The 23,675-nt window shown below is 42.0% G+C and overlaps 1 protein-coding gene across 1 annotated transcript in view; it reads right to left on the reverse strand.

Annotated features, from left to right (window-relative positions):
* The window catches only part of bloc1s1 (biogenesis of lysosomal organelles complex 1 subunit 1), a 58,796-nt gene extending 42,119 nt beyond the window's left edge, over positions 1 to 16,677 (reverse strand). Inside the window, exons 1-2 of the mRNA XM_033015546.1 lie at positions 16,522 to 16,677; positions 14,464 to 14,536 (exon numbers count right to left, since the gene is read on the reverse strand). Coding sequence (XP_032871437.1) covers positions 14,464 to 14,536; positions 16,522 to 16,582 — 134 coding nt within the window. The 5' untranslated portion in view covers positions 16,583 to 16,677. The remainder of the gene's footprint in view (positions 1 to 14,463; positions 14,537 to 16,521) is intronic.
* Between the last annotated feature and the right edge of the window lie 6,998 nt (positions 16,678 to 23,675).

A 23,675-nucleotide genomic window follows, 5' to 3' on the forward strand; every position in this document is an offset into this window, starting at 1 on the left:
AATTTTAACCATTGTTGGGTGCCTGCTATTTATAACGCTTCAGTAGTTCACAGAGCGTGGATTGTGAATGACACCTCCCCAGAGTAAGGTGGAAAACCCCACGTGTAGAGATGAGGTGAGGCGAGTCAAAAGTCAACTCTAATCACAGAAAATTGAGTACAAAAAAGAACAAAGGCCACCTTTAATATTGAGAAGCTAGCTAATGAAGATAGCAAGGACCTGCAAAATGTGAAAGGATCAAACGTAGCCAGAATGTGCAGCATGAAATACGAGGGGACTATAGTTGATAGAGTAGAGAGATGAAGAAACTTGGATCCAGGTCAATTCTTCTTATTTTCCACTAACTAATCCTTATTATTAACTTGCCACTGACTGGTTGGCAGATGGAATGTTCCAGTCCAGGCATGACTCCTATTTCACTTGGCGACTGCCTCGTATTGGACATATTTTGAGGCAGATGTTAAACTTGCTGCCTTCTACATAATCAGGTGATTGTCGAGGATAGGATTCTTCCTTCTCCTCTGGGGATTACTTTTCTACACAATTTCCGCCTCGCTATTCTTTGGGGGTGCTAATGAGTTAGATCTTGACTCCTATTCTTGTTTTGATTAAATGTAGCTGTACTTGAGTATTAACGCAAATGCCTGCATGATCATGCATCCCACCACTTCAAAGGTATGGTCCCTGGCCCCTTCATTTGGTAATTTAGTTTAGTTTAGAGATACAGCACGGAAACAGGCCCTTCGACCCACCCAGTCCGCGTCAATCCCCGCACACTAATACTATCCTATGCAAAAGGACAATTTACAATTTTACCAAGCTAATTAACCGATAAACCTGTACATCTTTAGAGATTGGGAGGAACCCGGAGCAGCCGGGAAAAAAATCCACGCAGGCCATGGGGCGAACATAGAAACTCCATACAGCAGCACCCATAGTCAGAATCGAACCTGGGTCTCTGGCACTGGGAGGTAATAACTCTACTACCATGGTGGTGCAGTGCCTGTAATCAAACAGTTAAATCTTATTGTTCCTTTCCATTCTTCAACTATTTTGCCTTGAAGAATCCTTAACATTATAGAACATAGGAAAATGTTAGCTTTGCATTAAAATTCCAATTATTTTCTGTCACAAACCTGTTCACACTTTATTCAAAATTACTAATGCCTTGTCATAGCCGATTGAGCAGAACATTTTAAAAGAAAATCAGACAAATGAGGCAAAACTTGGCTACTTAAGTTTCAAGCATAAATAGCTCTTTCGGGGTTTGAAGCCACTGAATTGCTCATGTATCAAGGCCAAAACCAATTTGGGATCATGAACAAACCTTAGTACGGCACCACAGACTATAAATTTAAGAGATTAAAACAAGCTACCACTCAAGAAAAATACCAATGCTAACTAAACTTTAGAAAGACAACTCACCCAGTTTTTAAATGCACGGCAGACATTTCTCACTCTAGGTCTTAAAATATAAATATTGCTCTGGAGTGCAAACTTCAGACAACAGTCCAGGCCATGGAAAATAAAGACACAGTAAACTAGAGCAAAAAGACCTTGAGCAATAGACCACCTTATTAGGCATGACCCTTATCATTCCAAGACGGGCTGGAGATCAAAGTGAGACGTGATTTGAAGAAATTACTTTTGACAGTGAATGCATTGCACTTGATGCCGTATAACCTAATGCAATATCCTTTTCAGACACAGGTCACCTAGAATCCTATAAATGAAACAGGTACATGGAACTGCAACAGCAAGAAAAATAACTGAACAAAAATACTCATAGCCAACGACATAGACTACGACGGCGGATGGATTTCTCTCAGTCGTTGTAAAATGTTTAACTAATCGTATGGTTTGAATGATAAAAACTCTCCTCTCAAGTGCCATCTCAAACTCAATCTCACTGTGTTCTTGCACTGTTATCTGTTACCTTCAACTGAAATATCTCCAATTAAAATTCCAGACAGTTGGAGAAAATATAGATTTATAAAAAAGAGTCAAGGCAGCATGCATGAAAGCAACCATCCTCTAGAAACATAACAGATTTTGGAGATCCACATTCCTGTGAGACTTACATGGTGCATGAAGCGTATCATGCCATGAACAGGCTGTCCAACAACAAAGCAAGTGGCTTAGATCATATTTCTGCTGAACATCTTAAGTATGCCAGTATGAGGGTAACTCCTCTCCTGACTATTTGTTTTACTGGCTTTATGATTCATGGCTTGTTACAAGACTCAATGTTGTCTGTTCTGTTAGTGCCGGTCATTAAGGACAAAGCTGGTAAAGTAGGCAGCCTAAATAATTACAGGCCCATAGCTTTAGCCAGCATCCTGTCAAAAGTCCTAGAAAGAATTCTGTTGGCTAGATTAAATGAGTTTGTTAACTCCACAGATAACCAGTTTGGTTTTAAAGCTAAACATGGCACTGCCTTGTGTATATACGTCCTAAAGGAGATTGTAAACAAATATAGGAGTAAAAACTCATACATTCTTATGTGCTTTATTGATGCTTCCAAAGCCTTTGATCGTGTTAATCATAGAAAGCTATTTGTTAAATTGAGTCAAAGAGGGGTGCCTCAATACATTGTGAGAATTCTGGCTTCCTGGTATGCCCACCAGACTATGCAAATAAAATGGGGCAAAAGAGTCTCAGCCCCATTTGGGGTTAGACATTGTGTCAGACAAGGGGGGATTTTGTCCCCAGTCCTTTTTAATCTTTATACTGATGATTTGTCCAAGCAATTGAAAGCCTGTAATACTGGCTGCATGATTGGTAATACTTTAGTGAACCATATTATGTATGCAGATGATCTTGTGGTCTTTAGTCCATCTAGCGCTGGTCTCCAGCTGCTCCTTACTATATGTTCTGTGTATGGTGTGGAACATGATATGAAATATTGATGAAGCTGAATTTTAGTTAAAATATAAGAAGATATTAAATTGGCTTCTGGGCTAGCTTACAGCTTATATTTAGTCTCAAATTAGGCTTGCCTCAGGTTGCGGGTGTGTGGGATAATAAATCCTATAACATTGTCTCCCAAGTGAGGAAGTGACAGAGAAAGAAACAGCTAGTCACATCTTTGAAGTAAGATGCCATAAACCAAATGGCCTATGTTTATGAAGGACCAAATGACAGAGAGGAAGCAGCGAGAGCTAGGGTGATCTCTGTGAAGATAAAATGTCGTAAACCAAATGGCCAATGTTATCTTGTACTATGTAAACAAAAGGCCTTTGATGTGATGCATTCTGTGGAAACCTTTTCCTGTACCTCTGACCATGACTAATGTCTGTGAAATGTGCTAAGGGGACAAAAAAAAACCCTATTTAAGGCAATGTAATTCTGTTGTTCAGAGAGGTGAACGGAGGATGGTCAAGTGTCTGTAATGGTCACTTGACTGGAGTTCTCCCTCCCTTCCATCGGCCGATAATAAGTAAAGTTTTGAACTGGTCTACCAAACAGTTTGTGTGGTGTCTGTTTATTAAGAAGCGAACCTGGTTTAGTAGTTAAGAAAGTAGCTTTTTCAATATAATGTTGGTAAGAGTGCTGTTATGATCTGTAGGATGAAAGAGGATAAATGTCTAAGATTTCCTGATTTTAAATTGTCTGACAATAATCTTAAGTGTCTGTAATAAGGTAAAATATCTTGGACATTTTAATACAGAACTAATGACAGATGATGAGGATATTTATAGGCAACGCGTATTATGGATGCACAAGCGAACATTCTCTTACGCAAGTTTGGTGCGTGTACAGATGTAGTGAAGATGTCTCTGTTCAAGTATATTGTACACTGTGGTCAAACTACAGAAAAACAAGTTTACAGAGACTTAAAGTAGCGTATAATGATGCCACGAGAATACTACTAAAGAAACCTGGATAGTCATTTATTATGAGATGGATGGAAAGATATTGCACTTTATCAACTTTAGTTTTGGCTTGTTCCAAATGAACTGAACAACGCTAGCTACTTAGTAAAGAAATCATAGGGCTTTGTTTAAGACAAGGACGCTGGCAGAGACAGAGCTAAATTCTATTCAAATTCAATTATTCTTACATACTGCTTCCAAGTCCACATTTTTTCTGTTGTTGATTTCATGATGCAGTCAATATCCAGCACAAACAATGCTGGCTAATTGTACTCACTCAAATGTACTCTGGCAATGAACTGGAAAAGCTCAGGAAGCTTTCTATCAATATGGACCCTGTTACTTGTGTGGACATAAATGCCCTTATTAATGATACTGGACACTGTAACAAGAGGGTGTCAAAAGTTATTTCAATCAATAGAGGCAACATGTACGATAAATTCAATGTCCTTGTGTTGGTTAACTCCTACCAGCATTGTGAAAACCTAAACACGAGGAACTGCAGATACTGGTTTACACAAAAAAACTCACAATGGGCTGGAGTAACAAAAAGTCAAGCAGCATCTCCAGGGAACATGGATAGGTGACGTTACTGGTCGGGACCATTCTTCTGATTGAATCAGATCGATATCTATTATTGCTAGCCTGCTTTTGATCGCTTGGTTTTACAAAAATACACAAGGATATATCTTTGTGTCTATGTGGCAATTCAGCAGACAAGAAGAATCAGGTTTTGGATAAGAGTTTCTATGCATGGGATTGGCTAGCTCGGAATATGCTTGTCGAGAACATGAACGTTTCCGTCTGCTCTGGCTCGTGAAAATAAACAATAGGTTATTTGAATGGTAGTAAAATGAGGAATGTATATTTTTGATTTGCAAGATGAATTTCAGGAAACATTAGTTAAATAAATCTTGATTCTCAAAACCCCACAACACTGCAGCTCGATATAGAGGCCGTATCTTACAGGTTTCCTGCACGTAATCCTTAAATAAACAATGACGGTAGATTTAAGGAATGCGCCTACTGTTCAAGTACAAAGTGAAATTTAGACAACGATTTCCAAACAGTGTACCATATGGACAAAAAGCTTAAAAAATAAATGGTCATCTCAACAAGATGTTGGCATTCCATTGTAATGTTTCAAACTCAATTAAAATAATTTTCCTTTGTCTCAGCTATGGTTCCATTAGAAGTTCTTTGAATCTGACTCTCCAATAAACAAACACCGCCTCAAGAAAATTTGGCAAATTGCACGCCAACATTTATGGTGAATTTTCACTCTATTGTAACGTTGCCCAACTGTAATTATTTTGGCTCCTCGGAAGCGCTGCATGCAATATCTATCACCACATATGGAGCAAGTGACTGAAGTCATCTTTGTGTTAGCCTGCCAAAAGGACCAAGGCCAGAGAAGAGCAAGAAGCTGAAATCAATATTAACAAAATGGTGACTGTATTTGAACATCTTGCCAGTTATGATGCCAAGATAAACAAATCTCCTCTGATATCCATATCCCTCCATCTGCTGTATATCCACGTGCCTATCTAATTGTCTCTACATTGCTGCTATCTGCTTCCACCACCACCTTTGGCAGCGTGATCCAGGCCCCCACCACCCTCTTTGTAAAAAAAAGATGCCCCGTATATTTCCATTTCAGGGAAAATCCTTGAAGAAACAGATTTTTTCTAAATTTGCATCCCAGATGCAAGCTTCACCAATGTAATTTTTGAATAGTGGTGGTTTTGTTTCAACAGTTGAATAAAGAGCTAACACAATCACATAGATCAGTGTACACTATATTAGGGGTGGACATCAGCCTCCCTTCATGGAAAAATTGCAATGGAAACTTGTATTCTAGCACAGCAGGTTTTACAAACTCATCTGTCATCCTAATTTTTTACTTTCTGTTCACCACCAAGCCAGCCTCCTTGATCAGCACCCCCTCACTCTTCCTTGCAATGTGACGAGAGCAGGATCGAGCTATAAAATCATTCTGGCCACAGTGTTGCTTCTTGTCCAAGCCTTTGAAGATACAGGTAATATCGTAGTGATTGCACTTGATATTTCTGGAAAGTGTGTAAGAATCAAAGGGCTCCTTGCCAGTCAGCCACATTTAAACAAGCTACAAGAAGGATAAGGGTAAAATTCATGACAAAAATTACTGCGAGCCGTGTGGAATTATGTAATCAGCACAGTGCACTTTCAAGGCATAATAATGGCGAGTGCACAAAATGTCGTGTAGTGAAACATAGAAAGTAGGTGCGAGAGTAGACCACCAGGTCCGTCGAGCCCGCACCGCCATTCGCTCATGGCTGAACACTAAACAGACACACTTACCCACAAACAGTAGACACAAGACACAGAACACAAGACACTACCCTCCCCTTTATACCGCTATCACCCCTCTCCACCCCAAAAACCTCGTGATCTCCTGGGGGAGGCAAAAAACCGGATAAAAACCCAGGTCCAATTCGGGAAAAAAATCCGGGAAATTCCTCTCCGACCCCAATCTAGGCGATCGACACTTGTCCAGGAGATCACTCAGGTCTTACTATACTAACCATACCTAGGTCCATATCCCTGCCCTCTCCCCGTAGCCCCTTATCCCCTTGGCAGCTAAAAAACCATCTATTTTAGTCTTAAATATATTTAAAGTTTCTGCTTCCACTGCTCCCTGGGGCAGTGAATTCCATAAATTAACCACCCTCTGGGTGAAGAAGTTCTTCCTCATCTCAGTTTTAAAAGAGCCCCCCCTTATTCTGCAACTATGTCCCCTAGTTCTAGTTTCCCCGATCATTGGGAACATCCTCGGTGCATCCACCCGATCAAGGCCCCTCACGATCTTATATGTTTCAATGAGATCGCCTCTCATTCTTCTAAACTCCAAAGAGTAGAGTTCCAGCCTACTTAACCTTTCCTCATATGTCAATCCCCTCATTGCAGGAATTAATCTTGTAAACCTTCGCTGCACTGCCTCCAGGGCTAGTACATCCTTTCTTAAGTATGGACCCCAGAACTGTACACAGTATTCCAAATGTGGTCTCACTAATACTGTGTACAGCTGCAGCAAGACCTCCGTGTTTTTATACTCAATCCCCCTAGCAATAAAGGCCAAAACTCCATTGGCCTTCCTGATTGCTTGCTGCACCTGCATACTAACTTTTAGTGATTCATGTACTAATACCCCTAGATCCCTTTGCGTTGCATTACAACGCAGCTCCTCCTCATTTAGAAAATAACTTGCCCTATCATTTTTTTTCCCAAAGTGAATGACTTCACATTTATTAGTATTAAACTTCATCTGCCAAGTTGTTGCCCACTCACCTAGCTTATCTATATCCTTTTGCAGACTCTTCCTATCCTCCTCATCCCCTACTTTTCCTCCCATTTTTGTATCGTCCGCAAATTTTGATATATTACACTTGGTTCCCTCCTCCAAATCATTTATATAAATTGTGAACAACTGGGGTCCCAGCACCGACCCTTGCGGAACCCCGCTAGTTACCGGTTGCCATCCCGAGTATGAACCATTTATCCCCACTCTCTGCTTCCTATTTGTTAGCCAATCCTCTACCCATGCTAATATATTACCCCCAATTCCATAATTTTTTATTTTTAGCAATAGTCTCTTATGTGGCACCTTGTCAAAAGCCTTTTGGAAGTCCAAGTATACCACATCCACCGGTTCCCCTTTATCCACCCGGGTTGTTACTTCCTCAAAGAATTCGAGCAAATTCGTTAAACAGGACTTCCCCTTCACAAAACCATGCTGGTTCTGTCCGATGATGTCATGTTTATCCAAGTGCCCCGTTAGTGTTTCTTTAATAATTGTCTCTAACATTTTACCCACCACCGATGTTAGACTAACCGGTCTATAGTTACCCGCTTTCTGTTTACTTCCTTTTTTAAATATAGGTGTTACATTGGCCATTTTCCAATCCACTGGGACCGTTCCTGCCTCCAGGGAGTTTTGGAAAATTATCACCAATGCATCCACAATCCCCACCGCTATCTCCCTCAAGACCCTTGGATGTAATCCATCAGGCCCAGGGGATTTATCCTCCTTCAGTCTCATTAATTTCCCTAATACCACCTCCTTGGTGATCTTAATAGTATTTAGCTCCTCCATTCCTACCGCCCCCTGTTTATCCAACGTTGGAATATTTTTTGTGTCTTCTATGGTGAAGACTGATACAAAATACTCGTTTAATGCCTTTGCCATTTCCATGTTCCCCACCAACAACTCTCCAGTCTCACCCTCCAATGGACCAACGTTCACCTTAGCCACCCTTTTTCTTTTTATATAGCTATAAAAACTCTTACTATTAGTTTTTATGTTGTTTGCTAAATTCCTTTCATAGTCTATTTTCCCCGTCTTAATTAATCTCTTAGTTATTTTTTGCTGACCTTTAAATGCTTCCCAATCCTCTACCCTCCCACTATCTCTGGCTACCTTATATGCCCTTGCCTTCAGCCGAATACTATCCTTTATAGTTTTACTGAGCCATGGCTGACTGTTCTTACCCTTACCCCTTTTTTTCTTCATAGGAATAAATTTTTCTTGAAGGTTATACAGTAGACCCTTAAACGTACACCACTGCTCATGTACCGTCTTATTCTTGAGTCTGCTATCCCAGTCAACTTTGATCAGCTCAGTCCTCATACCTTCATAATCCCCCTTATTTAGACTAAGCACCCTAGCCTGAGTTTCAACCTGCTCCCCTTCTATTTGAATATGGAATTCGACCATATTGTGGTCACTTGTTCCCAACGAGTCCCTAACTATGATATTTTTAATTAATCCTGCTTCATTACACAGGACCAGATCCAAGATTGCCTCCCCCCTTGTCGGTTCTGTGACATACTGTTCTAGGAACCCGTCTCTAATACATTCTATAAATTCTTCCTCTAGTCTACCCTGCCCAGTTTGGTTTGCCCAATTAATATGAAAATTGAAGTCCCCCATGATTACAGCAGTTCCCTTTTTACATGCGTCAACTATTTGCAGATTTATGTTCTGACTAACAGCGTCACAGCTATTTGGAGGTCTATAAATTACACCCACTAGTGTTTTTTTCCCCTTGTTATTCTCTATCTGTACCCAAGCTGTTTCACTATCCTGATCCTTCAACGCAATATCCTTCCTCTCTATTGCCGTTATTCCCTCCCTTATTAAAAGGGCCACCCCTCCTCCCTTTCTTTCCTGTCTATCTTTCCTAATTGTCGAGTACCCCTCTATATTTAACTCCCAGTCCTGATCCCCTTGCAGCCATGTCTCCGTAATGGCCACGATATCATAACTATATATACTTAATTGCACCGTTAATTCATTTATCTTATTACGAATACTCCGTGCATTTAGATAAAGCACTTTCAGATGATTTTTACTACCCTTCCTTTCCGTTTTTGCCCCTTTTACATCTAGAGCTTTATCTTCACCCATTCTGTCTCCTGTCACATTTTGACTTTCCGCTTCCCCACTGATACCCTGCTCTATTTCCTCTACCCCTGCCGTTATTACCCCCCTTGATACCTCCCCCCCGCTACTTAGTTTAAAGACCTCTCTACTGCCCTAGTTATATGATTTGCCAGGACCCCAGTCCCAGCACCGTTCAGGTGAAGTCCGTCCTTACAGAACAGATCCCCCCTGTCCCAGTACTGGTGCCAGTGGCCCAAGAAACCAAACCCATTATTCCCACACCAGTCTTTGAGCCACGCATTCAGCTTTTTAATTTTACGTACCCTCGCCGATTTGGCCCGTGGCTCAGGTAGCAATCCGGAGATCAGTACCCTCGAGGTTCTGCTTTTTAATTTATTCCCTAACTGCTCAAACTCCTTCAGCAGATCCTCCTTCCTCGTCCTTCCTATGTCATTGGTCCCCACATGGACCACGACCACTGGATCCTCCCCCTCCCACTGCAAATTTCTCTCCAGCATCGCAGAGATATCCTTAACCCTAGCACCGGGTAGGCAACACAGCCTTCGGGACATGTTCTGCTGGCCGCAGAGAACCTTATCTACCCCCCGAATAATACTATCCCCTATCACTACGGCATTTCTTCTAACTCCCCCCTCTTGAATGGCCCCCTGATCCACGGTGCTGCAGCCAGGTTGCTCATCCCTCCCACAGCCCCTGATCCCGTCCTTACATTGAGTAAGAGCCTCGGTCATGCTCGTCAGGGACAAGGGCTGTGGCTCCTGCCGCATCTCCTCCTGGTTCCCCCTACCTGCCTCGCTTATGGCCACACCTTCCTTTCCTTGCTCACTGCCTACTGAATTAGTTAAACTGGTCGGTGTGACCATCCCCTGGCACAAAACATCCAGGTAATACTCCCCCTCCCTGATGTACCGCAGCGTATGAAGTTGGGTCTCCAGCTCATCAATGCGGAGCTGGAGTTCCTCTAGCCTCAAACACTTACTGCAGCTGTAGGGATCTTCTACATCAATGGTGTCGACAAATTCCCACATCTCGCAGTATTGGCACATCTCCTGACCGCCCATCTTATATAAATAATTAACTGGTCCTATTTAAGAATCCCCTACTGTATTGATACACCCCTTATTTATATAATCCTACCTCCTATAAATGGGAAAGTACTCACCCCAGCCGTAAATTACCTACTGGTTTGGCTGTCTAGTGGTAATTCCGTCCGCTCTTCCTGTCTGGTCCACTGCTCCCTTGCAGTGCGTGGCAAACCTCTTTGCCTCTGTTTTATATCTACAGTGCGTGGCAAACCTCTTTGCCAACCTCTTTGCCTCTGTTTTATATCTACAGTGCGTGGCAAACCTCTTTGCCAACCTCTTTGCCTCTGTTTTATATCTACAGTGCGTGGCAAACCTCTTTGCCTCTGTTAGTCTCTGTTAGTCTCTCGAGTCTCTCGAGCCGCGGCTCCGTCCGTCCTCCCTCGGCGACAGCACCTCTACTTGTTTTCCTGCAGACAGGCCAGGAGAAGCCAAAGATCAGCAGCACAAACAGCACCTGCCCGAAACCACAGATCTCTGGCTGAGCTGGGTCCACAATCAAAGGAGCTAAATTTAGTGTAGGAACTAAATTCTTTTGTTGGTGCTATCTTGATGCATCCTCAAGCTATGGAGGATCATTTTTAGAATGAGTCTGACAGCAATCAGGCTCTTATAACCACCCAATCAACTTTCGGCTCCCACATGCAAAATTAATACTTGACCTTTGGTGTAAATGTAAGACAGCCTGAATCAATGCCAGAATTGTGGACTCACCATGACAGCTCTGAAATGTATAAAATGGTGGAACTGCTTCAATCTTGGGATACCAAGAGGCCCAAATCCTGATCATATTGTGTTGCATTTACAGGATACCCCAATCAGAAGATGAAAGACTGAATTGCGGCTCAATAACTTGAACATGCAAAAGACTGCAACGCTGAGTGTTCGCTCCAATAGACAATAGACAATAGGTGCAGGAGTAGGCCATTCGGCCCTTCGAGCCAGAACCGCCATTCATTGTGATCATGGCTGATCATCCCCAATCAGTACCCCGTTCCTGCCTTCTCCCCATATCCCCTGACTCCGCTATCTTTAAGAGCCCTATCTAGCTCTCTCTTGAAAGCATCCAGAGAACCGGCCTCCACCACCCTCTGAGGCAGAGAATTCCACAGACTCACCACTCTCTGTGAGAAAAAGTGTTTCCTCGTCTCCGTTCTAAATGGCTTACCCCTTGTTCCCGGCCATGGTGCCTTGCCTCTCTGCCCTGGCTGCATCAGCCTACACGAGGCACACAGCAATTATGCAATCATTGCACATGCCTCACACATGCTGAGCTTTGCTTTATGCGTTTCTCAATGCATGTGCGCCATGTGGCCTCAGGCTCTACCTTGTAATCCATTTCTTGGTCTTCAATTGACAGACGATCTTTATCACTGTCATGATTGACCAAATTTGGTATTCAACCACAGAGGGGTGGGTATGGCAATGGTGGTTGATGCAATGTGAAGGTGGAGAGATGACAGAACAAAGAGCGGTAGCAGGACACCATTAATCATCAGCACAGCTGCGGCACCAAGAAAGAGGAGGCGCTCAGGGTCCATGCTTGCCGTATCAAATGAGCGCCTGAAGCATCTGAGCAAACTTCCCCCTCCCCAAAGCCACACCACCATCCCACACCTGCTTCACACAGCTGTTATCGTGGTGGTAAGTGATAGGTTACGCATAGGTTAAGCAGATGCCACTGCAGTAGATTTTAGTGGGAAGAAAACAACAAGCTCACCCAGCAAGGCGCAATCTTTAAAACTGCAGCTACTCACTTACAACTACAGCAATGTCACTTGACAGTGTTGAAATATGAAATACTGAGAGCAGAGTTGTGGTGCACCCCCTCCTGCACACAGATTAATTTTACAAACAGCAATTATAATGTTTAACACTTGACTACTTTCTGTTTATTCCATTTGCACAGCTGGTACTTTTGAAAGGCATGCCATATTATTATTATTATTATTATTATTATTATTATTAAAGCTTTATTTCAGACACAGGTCCATATAACACATCAAAAAGAATTACAAAGATACATTAAAAAATTGCATATTAGCCTAAAATATATATAAGCTATTGCACCAATGCCGTCTTAGCCTAGAAGTGAATCTATAGCAGCTTTTCAGAGGGCTGACTAGGGCTTCAATTATGTGGTTCTCTGACTTGTCCAGGCGACACATAAAACTAAACATCAGCTGTCTTAAGAGCGCCTCACAGGTTGGCACTCTAGTAGACACAAACAATTGACTGGCACTATGCCATCGAGGGACACGAAGTAGCAACCTCATTGCATCATTGCACCATACAAATCTTCTCTGCACACATCACACTCGTCCGGGCAATGAGCATTTTATGCCTAGAATTATGTTCGAATACCAAATTTGGTCAATTATGCTATAAGTGAATTTTTATTTTTGCCGTCTAAACACAATCCGTCATTCTGCATATTTTAAAGCATAAACTATATATAATATAAAGATACACTAGGCAACATAAACACTTCAGACTTGTGAATGGCATACTACTTAATCCTCTCTTGCATTTCACAGCTGTTGAAATCACACAGGTTTACAGAAATGCGACTGAAACCTGGTAGGGTTTTAATGGAGGGTCAGATTATCACATTTAGGGGCTTCTGCTATGGTCCGATTGCCATTGAGAATCTGGTGTCAATCTGCCATGGGAAGAGATTACGAGGCGGACAGGAGAAAGGATTCAAAGATGTGCTAAAGGCTTCCTTGATGAAGTGCAACATTCCCACTGCCTCGTGGGAATCTCTGGTCCTTGACTTCTCAAAGTGGAGGAGGAGCATTTGGGACAATGTCGAGAGCCTCACGGGAAGCACACAGAAACAGTGGAGGGACAGCAGACCCCAGACTACCCACCCACCCATCCCATCTGTGGAAGAGTGCATGGGTCCCACGTTGACAGCATCAGTCACCTCAGAACCCATCGAACTCGAGGGGAAGCAAATCATCCTCGATCTCGAGAGATCGCCTCGGGGAAGAAGGACCTTTATTGGTGACTGAAGAATTCAGAAATATGTGGTTTCATTTGAATGGAACTTTTCACTGTATCTCGACACGTGACAATAATCAACCCAAACCTAAACCAAAAAAAGGTCCAGTTTGCCTGGTCAATGGTCAGTGTGCATCCATCATCCTTGGCTCCAGCGGCTTGTATTTAAAAACAAGGTCAATGAGGCTAATGAGGTCCTAATGCTAGGAAAGGATCTCGACTCGAATCACTTTGTAAAGTGATTCCCACCTGCTTCTGCCAGGAGCAACCGGCACCATTTAAAATGAAAAATGGAAATTTGCACCAGGCATGCTTTGAACACCCAAGAAACAATCACAGTTTCTCAGCCATTTTGATCAGTATGACCATCTTGACCAATATGATCACCATGATCATATTGAATGGCAGTGCTGGCTCGAAGGGCCGAATGGCCTACTCCTGCACTTATTTTTCTATGTTTTTTCTATTTTACTGCTGGAGGCTTCATAAGCGAGATGGGCAGCATGGGAAAATGACCCAACACAAATCCGGTAGGCACTAGGAGAAAGTAACCGGACTTCACCTTGGCAGGCAGCAAGGAACAATCACACTGCCAGTTGGTTAGTAAGCATGGTTCCCAAGTCAGTGGATGTTATTGGGGGATGTTTTTACAAATTGCCTTTGGCATTTTACAAGTGATAAGGATTACTGTACAAGTGGGAATGCTCAAATTCAATATTTACAATTCAGAGAGCCCAGACTAATAGACTCATTCAAACAGTACCTACAGCAGGATGTAATCCTGTCTTGGGACAAACAGAACATTATCCCCTCGAAATTACCACGGGTGATTTGATCATTCATAGCAAATAACAAAGCTGTCAGAAAAATAATTAGTCAATCCTGCAACAGAGTCATATTGATGGAGGAAAAATATTGTGTACAAAGGTGGCAAAATACAATTGTTACGAGCCATTTTGACAAACCCTTTCTCCTGCATTATTTCTTCAATTGTGCATATTTTCCATGCGATTGGTATGTTTTACTGGGTCTTACTGGGTGACTGATAAAGACTCACCCAACGTTCAGATGATCCACAAGGGCTTCAGTGAGACGTGTAGCAGCCACAACAGCTTCCCTCCGCCGCTTTTCTGAAAGGAAATGAAGGAACATTATTGGTGATGAACTGTGCAGGAAGGAACTGCAGATGTTGGTTTACACCAAAGATAGACACAAAATGCTGGAGTTACTCAGTGGGTCAGACTGAAGTAGGGTCTCGACCCGAAACGTCACCCATTCCTTCTATCCAGAGATGCTGCCTATCCATCCCGCTGAGTTACTCCAGCATTTCATGTCTATCTTTGGTGATGAACTGTATGCAATTCTAAATAACTGCTGCTTTGATCAAAATGCACTCTTGGAACATTGCACGAGAAGCGACCAGCTCAAGCCCATTTATCTGTGTAGGAATGGAAATGAAGACCAAAATTGTATCAAATTGCCCCAATTTATTTATAGTGGCTATTTATCTCCAATATTCTCTACGAGACTTTTTTTGATGGGTTGCCCAAGATATAGTTTTGGCTTCAAAATACTTTTGAATATCCCAAGTAAATAAAAGGAGTAATGCAGATAGAATTTAGATATTATTTTATTTCTCTGTACCTACACCAAGAATGAAAAGTTAATTTGGTATTCTGGCCAATACATCACCCTTACCACCAGAAACAGACTGTAGATGGTTTATGCATGCAACCTATAATGTAGCTACCTCAATACCACTAACCACGCCCAGTCATCTCAGTATAACTGTGATATCTTCCCCTTGCTCCTCCCTTGGTTCCAGTACGCCTGAAGACTAGATGCAGTCAGTACTGGGACGTGTTTGACATGTGCCTTTATTAAAGACTCAGTAGTTACAGAGTGTCAGACTTATAACCTTTACATGGTGTCAGAAGTGGGATACCAACCACTGAATCACTCATTTGTTATGTGCAATCTCATTAGGTCTTATATTTGCAAGGGCAGCACAGTGGCGCAGCAAGTGGAGCTGCTTCCTCACAGCACTGGAGACCCGGATTGGATCCTGACCTCAGGTGCTGTCTGTGTGTAGTTAGCATGTTCTCCTGTGATCGTGTGGGTTTCCTCAAAGTACTCTGGATCTGAAAAATGTTTGTAGATTAATTGGTTGCTGTAAAAACTACCCTTAATGTGTAGGGATTGAAGTGGGATAACAAAGAAAGTCTAGAGATCCGTGTAGACTTAGTACGCTGAAGGGCCTGTTTCCATGTAGTATCCTTAAACTAAATCAAAGCAATTACTTAATGGACTGCAAGACTCTTTAGCCCACCCTGAAATAAAGAAAACAACATATAAGTGTAGAAGAAAAAAGTGTTGGAGTAACCTCTGGCGAACCCACGTGCAAACTATTTTCTTTGAGACAAACATGGGGGTACCAATTTTGCTGTTTCCATAGATCAAGCACGATAAAAAAATTAAATTGGACACTCATTTGATGTTATTCGTGATTAGCTGGTAGGAAGGAACTGCAGATGCTGGTTTAAACAGAAGATGGACACAACATGCTGGAGTAACTCAGCGGGTCAGGCAGCATCTCTGGAGAAATTTCTAATTTTCATTGACCCGCAGAGTTACTCCAGCTTTTTATGTCTGTCTTTAGGTTAAGGTTGTTGACAAATGTCAGCAACTGAAATGTGACAAATGCAAGTTCGCCAAGGTGCAGTGTGATAGAGTTTGACTCGATGCAACAAAATAAAGTCACATCTCCTTTTCGGTGAGTAACTGTCCCCTCTCTAAAGCAGCAACACGTCCTGTATGGTGTTGAAGAAGGAACTGCAGATGCTGGAAAATCGAAGGTAGACAAAAATGCTGGAGAAACTCATATTTTTAACAGAATAAATATAAACTGGGGCACTATAGCGGACAGAGGAATGCACCAATCAGGAAGGGTTACACTCCCTATGTGGGCCAGCCCTCTAGTTATTTGGACCAATCAGCGAGCGCACACGCCCGTCTCCATGGAGATATGGGCCTGCGCCGCAGGCAGGTTCGGGGCAGGCAATGGCGTTTGGACGCCTCCCCGTTTTGAGGGCGAAACAAAAAGGTTTGCACCCACCTTGCAGTTCTTTGCGTTCATTTTGCTTGGCTTGATGGTCTTTGAGCAAACGGGATAACATGGTGCAGGGCCGCTGCGTGGAGAGGGCCGCCGCTCCGCCTCGCACTGCAGCCCGCCTTCCGTGTGGCGACGGAGAGACGGCGGTCACGTGAGCAGCGCCCAGTGCAGGCAGCCTCTCGCCAATACAGATTGTGCATGACAAAACAAATAACAGAATATTGCAACAAGTTAACAGGCCAGGCACCATTTAAGGAGAGGGGAAACAGTTAGTCTTTCAGGAAACGTTGATCTCTGTAACTTCAAATAACCCTTGTGTAGGAAGCAAAGATTATAGAGGAGCTCCTCTAGTATCTTTGGTAGGAAGCAATTGCAGATGCTGGTTTACACCGAAGATAGACAAAAGCTGGAGTCACTGGGTCAGGCAACATCTCTGGAGAGAAGGAATGGGTGAAGATGGGTCTCGACCTGACCTGAGTTACTCCAGTTTTTTGTGTCTCCAAGTAACCCTTGCCTTCCCTCGAAGATGAACATAAAGTTCTGGAGTAACTCAGCGGGTCAGGCAGCATCAAAGATCATAGAGCGCTCCGCTCTATGATCTTTGGGCAGCATCTCTGGAGAACATGGATTGGTGATGTTTTGGGTCAAGACCCTTCTTCAGACATTGCTTTCCCTCTCTCCATCCCTCCCCCACCCTAGTTCTCTGACTAGTTTCACTGTCCTGATTAATTTTACTGATTATATGCCTTCTTGTCACCATCCCCTCAGCCAACAATGAAACATTTTAGATTTGCCTTGATCAGCGCCTACTTTGATCTGTCGTTTTCACACCTTACCCTTCCATATCTCTATGTCTCCCTCTCCCCTGAACGTCACCCATTCCTTCTCTCCAGAGATGCTGCCTGACCTGCTGAGTTACTCCAGCATTTTGTGTCTAACCTTTCAGGTCCCTGGCTTTTCTTCACACTTGTCTACAATTCATTGAATTACCAAAAGGTACTTAAATCTGTAAAATATTTAAGGACATAACAATTTTGCAATATTTAACTTTTCAAATAAATTGGATAGGTATATGGACTGGAAAGGAATGGAGAGTTATGGTCTGAGTGCAGGTAGATGGGACTAGGTGAGAGTAAGTGTTCGGCATGGACTAGAAGGGCCGAGATGGCCTGTTTCCGTGCTGTAATTGTTATATGGTTATATGTAAGTACCCAAGATTATTTTGCTTGCAGCTCTCTGCCTTTTTTTAAAATATAGGTGTTACCTCTGAGAGGATATTGGTTGCCTTTTACATCAAATGATCAAAAGTCATAAGACATAGTAACAGAATTAGGCCACTCTCAGCACATCGAGTCTGCTCCTCCATTCGATCATGGCTGATCTATTTTTCGCTATCACACCTGTTCTCCTGCCTTCTCCCTGTAACCTTTGGTGCCCTTACTAATCAAGAAACTAGCAATCTCTGCTTTAAAAATACTCATTGGAAATGATCATTGGAAATGTTTGTCTATAGTTAATACCATTTTTGGGGGTTTTAAAGTTACACCCAATTCTTCTCTACTGAGCACTCTGTAGGGAGTAATCTTACTTTCAAGTTTCATAATTTTCTTCGAGATCAGTGCCTTGGAGTCCATATACTGCAACCAGTGCTGTAGCTAAGACTACCGATGGTTGCTGGGGGTGAAAAATATTGGGCTGCCAGTATTTATTCTTGTGAGAAGGGCACAGTTCCATGGCCACTTCCCTTCACATTGGCACTTTCCAATTCAACTACAGCTGATGCAACACCTATCCTTTTACTGGGACTGTCTACCTATCCTTTTACCCTGCCCCTTCTTACCATCCAGATCACCCAACCATTCTTCCAGGTGCAACAACAATTTAGTTGCAGTCCTTTCAACTTGGTGTATTGTATTTGCTGCTCACATTTCTTCTACATTGGAGAAGCCAAATGCATATTGAGTGACTGCTTTGTAGAATGCCTCTGTTCCATCCACATTGGCAATGTGGAGCTTCTGTTGCTTAAATTTTCCATCTCCATGCCATTCCCATTCTAATCCCCCTGTCTTTGGCCCCTTGTCTCTCGCACTGCTCCAATGAAGCCCAACATAAGCTCAAGGAACAGTATTTCATCTTCTACGTGTGTACATTGTAGCCATTGGCATTTGATCTGGAACTCAATTATTGCAGATAACCAACCTTTCCTATTTGTATCAGAACTAATGAAAGGTTATCAGCCTGAAATGTCAATGCTCTTACCACACGTGCTGCTTGACCTGCTGCATATTTACAGCAGTACTGCTCTTATTTCAGATTTCCAGCAGCAACGGTTTTTTTTTTTTTGCTTCTCAGCCACATCCCTGGATTTGATCTGAGAATGGTAGTGCACCAAGTGTATTGGAAAAAAACCAATAGTTACTAAAGTAAAATGTAACTTTCCACATCTGTTATTTAATTAAATGATTTAAATGTTTTGTAATAGTACATACATGTTTAAGTATTTAAGCTGTTTCCCCAAACTGTCCCTCCCAGAAATAAATATGCTTATTGACTTTTGTGAATTACCACAATTAATAAAAATAAACATTATCGTTACACAATTTTGTCAGCCTTGCCTGCAAATATGATACAGATGTTTCTGAAGGATAGAGGATACAAATAACTGCAGATGCTGGTTTACAATAAATGGCACAAAGTGCTGAAGTAATTCAGCAGATCAGGCAGCATCTCAGGAGAACATGGAGAGGTGACGTTTGGGGTCAGGCCCCTTCTTCAAACTGATTGGGGTGGGGGGGGGGGGCAATTTAATGCAAATGGAACGTTTGAGACTGAAAAATTAATGACTTGCTGTCACATTGTAAATGTAATGATATGCATGAAAAGTAAATAAAGACAATGCAATGTGCCATATTATATAACTGTATATTTTAAGAATAAGTACAATTTGGGGGAAACGATACTAAGTACATGAGGGAAAGTCAAGTTAGCAGTGCTTTCGCAGATGCCTCCCAGGAGGCTGCAAGTGGCAGACGCCTCCCTGGACACATTCCTTGTATGTGTACATACTTGGGCAATAAATTGATTCTGATTCTGAAGTCTTCACTGAAAATGTAGTGGGTAATCAGATGAATCTCCAGAAACATCATCAGTAACTGAAGAGGAGGTGGCCTGAAAATAGTCTGGTAAGAATAGTGACAGTTTGGAAAGCTGATCTTTTGGGATTGGAGTACACTGACAGAAATCCAGATTCCATGTTGTGTCCTTGTAGATCACTCAATATAGACAGAGCTATAATCAGTTGAGTGCATCATAATCATTCAAAGTACTTGTGCATTTAAATATCTTTTCACTTGCGTTTGATGTAAAGTTAGTTCTGATTTCGCAAAGTTATTTTTGTTTCTGATTTAAGCAAATAGAACTAGTTAAACAATGTTGGAATTGGAGCTAAAGGATAAATTCTGAGATAAATTGAAGCTAATAATGTAGGGCATTAACTGTCAGAACTCTTACGTAGACAGGGAAGTCAGTGCGCCTTCCTGAGCACAGAGCAAAGGCTAACCCCACAGGCAATCAGTAATCCAATAAGGGGCAGATAATGCCCGGAGCTAAGATTAGTGGAATGAAGAAGATACATCTGGATACCCTGGAGATAGGATTGAATCTTTGGCTTCACAGAGCTCTCAATTTTATTTACTCCTGAAGTCAGTGCACTACCCTTGGTGACTTTGTTCAAGCCAGCAAAACCCTATAATAGCTTCGGAACTGCTCAAGAAATCGGCACCAATCTGCAATCTAAATGAAAGACCAATTCAAATATAGGGTATCATACAGGCAATAGTTTACGACGACTTTACTTCTAACATTCTTCAGGATTGTAAATAATTCAGGTAAATAACTGCTGAGCTGTTAACAACATCATTGCCAGCAAATCTCTTTTTATTTTACAGGAAAATCTGAGATTGAATGCATAGCCCCTCCAGCATGTCAGCATGGTGGAGCAGTGTGAAGGACCATTAGCAAGATAATAAGATAGCCCTGCTGTGAGCTTGAGAAATAGGCCAGGTGATAAAAAGGCAAGGATGAAACAACCGGAAAGAAATTTAATAAAAAGGCACCCAGTCAGATCAGAATGAGATCCCAGGGTCTAAAGTCCCAATGTAAATTTGATAGGTTGTTATTTGAACGTGGAACATCTAGCAAGTATCACAGCGAGGAACAGCTTTCAACTCAGAATTTCATATCTATATACTGTTCATCTCCAATGAAAATGATGAAAGAATGGACAACGATTATATGTAGAGAAAAAGGGTCCAGGAAATTTAACGTTAGCAAACTTGGGTTAGCTTTTGGAAACACAAGGAACTGCAGATGCTGGTTTACAAAATAAAGTGTAAAAGTGCTGGAATAACTCAAGCAGCGTCTCTGGAGAACATGGATAGGTGAAGTTTCGGGTCGAGACACTTATTCAGACTAACCCGAAACATCACCTATCCATGCCCTCCAGAGATGCTGCCCGACTGCTGAGTTACTCCAGCACTTTGAGTCTTTTTTTAAGTTAGCATTTGCCAGGAAGTAAGAGACCTCACAGGGTCTGATTGAGCCAACCTAACAAAAGGAATATTGGTAAGCAGCAGAGTCTTATCCTAACTCTTGACTCTTAGCAAAAGTGAACAGTTCCACTGTCACGGATTTTCAAGAAAATATGCATCTTGATTTAATTTCTAATGGATTGACATTGAGGATAGTTTGATTGATAGACCAACTCCTCCATTCTGTATTATAAACCAAGTCAACACTGCTGTGGAATAACACAGTGCTGTCAAAACATGGGGGAAATAGCCCTGGAAGTCAGTATAGCTCCCTTAGTAAGCTTTTAAAAATAAATGGAATTCAATTTAAATGCCAAGGCTAGATTCCTGATTTTGTCCCAAAACATCAGGCTCTATTCATTTGGCACAAATAACTTAAAAATATCCTGAATTATCCAAGACATAATAATTGCATTGGTCCCAATGTAAATTAATATAACTTCCACATACCTCATGAGCTGTAGTTAAAAAATGAATCTGCTGTTGGACTCGCTAACAGTTTAGTGCGGCTGTAGATAATGTTGACTTAATCCACCTGTTGGTGCAATGCACTCAAATTAGCTTTGTCAAGCCAATAGATATGGCCATGATAATTATGGTAGTCAAGCATATGGAAGCAGAGGTTAGCTTAGTCTCACATATATAATGGGGCAGAGTGAAAGATGCCTCAATGACACTGTATAGTAACTCTGTAAGTATGGTAAGCAGCTCAGAGCTGGAGGCCGCACCTGACAGGAGCGTGACAGCCCCGATCACCAATGACCTGGTCAGATCCCTAAAACATGCCTGCATAATGATGGATATACTATCTCATCTGGAGAATCAGGGTTGTATGGGCTATCCCAACAAACAAAGCCAGTAGAAAAGATCAGGATCTCGATTAAAAAAAAAAAAAATGATTATAGGATAAATCTATTTGAGAAAGGAAACCTTAGCAGTCTACAAATGTGAAGTTGCTGAAGTCGGCAATTGGCAAAAACATGGATACTGCAGTTAGTAAGTAAAGTGCTTTTCTTACGTTTAAGTAAATTAACCATTTTGTGATAAGTTTGTGGAGTGGCATGCCCTTTCAGAAGAGAGAAAAATCATAACGCTAATTAGGTAGACAAAAATGCTGGAGAAACTCAGCGGATGAGGCAGTATCTATGGAGCAAAGGAAATAGGCGACGTTTGGGGTTGAGACTCTTCTTCGGACTGATGTGAGGGGAGGGGGGTGGGAAGAAGAAAGGAAGAGGCGGATATAGTGGGCTGAGGGAGAGCTGGGGAGGGGAAAGGAGAAAGCAGGGACTACCTGAAATTGGAGAAGTCAATGTTCATACTGCTGGGGTGTAAACTACCCAAGCGAAATATGAGGTGCTGCTCCTCCAATTTACGGTGGGCCTCACTCTGGCCATGGAGGAGGCCCAGGACTGAAAAGTCAGATTCGGAATGGGAGGGGGAGTTGAAGTGCTGAGCCACCAGGACGAATTGACCAGGGAGTTACGGAGGGAGCAGTCTCTGTGGAAAGCCGAAAGAGGAGGAGATGGGAAGATGTGGCCAGTGGTGGGATCCCGTTGGAACTTGTTACTTTACCTTGCCCTCGACTCCATTCAAGGACCCAAGCAGTCTTCCCAGGAACGCCAGAGGTTCACCTGCACCTCCCCCAACCTCTACATCGAATAGCTTCTTCCTCACTGTTGCCATACTTTTGGACGGATCTCTCATAATTGTAAAGATATATTCCTGATCTTCCAAACTACCTCGTGTGGTCCTTGTACTTTTTTATATGCACCTTCTCTGTAGCTGTAACACTGTATTCTGCATTCTGGTTCTTTTAGCACTACGTATTGTACTCATAATAAATAATTAACTAATACTAATATTAGCCCTTGTGTTATTTAAGGCTCTGATACAGGGGTGCCTTTGTCGCAAATCTGTACAGCAATGGATGTATGAAGAAGCTCATCCAAAAGTTTTCATTCTTTTATAAAACAAGGAAGCTTTTCATGAAATTTTTTTTTTAAACTTCACATGCTGAAAATCTGAAATAAAATCGGAAAATGCTGGAAATGCTCAGCAGGTCAGGCAGCATCTATGGAAAGATAAATCGTTGCAGGTTTGGGCCCTTTGTCAAAATGCTCTACATCACTGAATCTCACTAATCTATACTTGGGGGTATTGAGGGATGTAATTATTGAAATGAATGAATATTAAATATTTGTTCAGTTTCTGGAAAAATGAACTGGTGTAATAATTGGAGTGCCAGAGTTCATGGGAAACTCAATTTGCAATGTCATGCTCTGAGTTCATGAATTTCTTTCAGCATGTATGTGGATAATGCAGAGTATGGGAAAATCAAGGTGACTATCAAAAGTATGACCTATCTTTGTCATCATAAAACAAACTCTTCATTTACAGTACAAGTCTAAATTACAGTAATGCTTCAGCTACTCTTTCAGTAACCAAACACTAATTCTATGATTCATTTCTAATTGATGCAATAATGGATGGAGACAAGATTTTAGCACACTGTGCTAATGAGATCATGATGTAACTTTGCCAATTTTCTTTACGTAATTTTCTGTCTTG

The sequence above is a fragment of the Amblyraja radiata genome, chromosome 46 (assembly GCF_010909765.2).
Source record: "Amblyraja radiata isolate CabotCenter1 chromosome 46, sAmbRad1.1.pri, whole genome shotgun sequence".
Lineage (NCBI taxonomy): Eukaryota > Metazoa > Chordata > Chondrichthyes > Rajiformes > Rajidae > Amblyraja > Amblyraja radiata.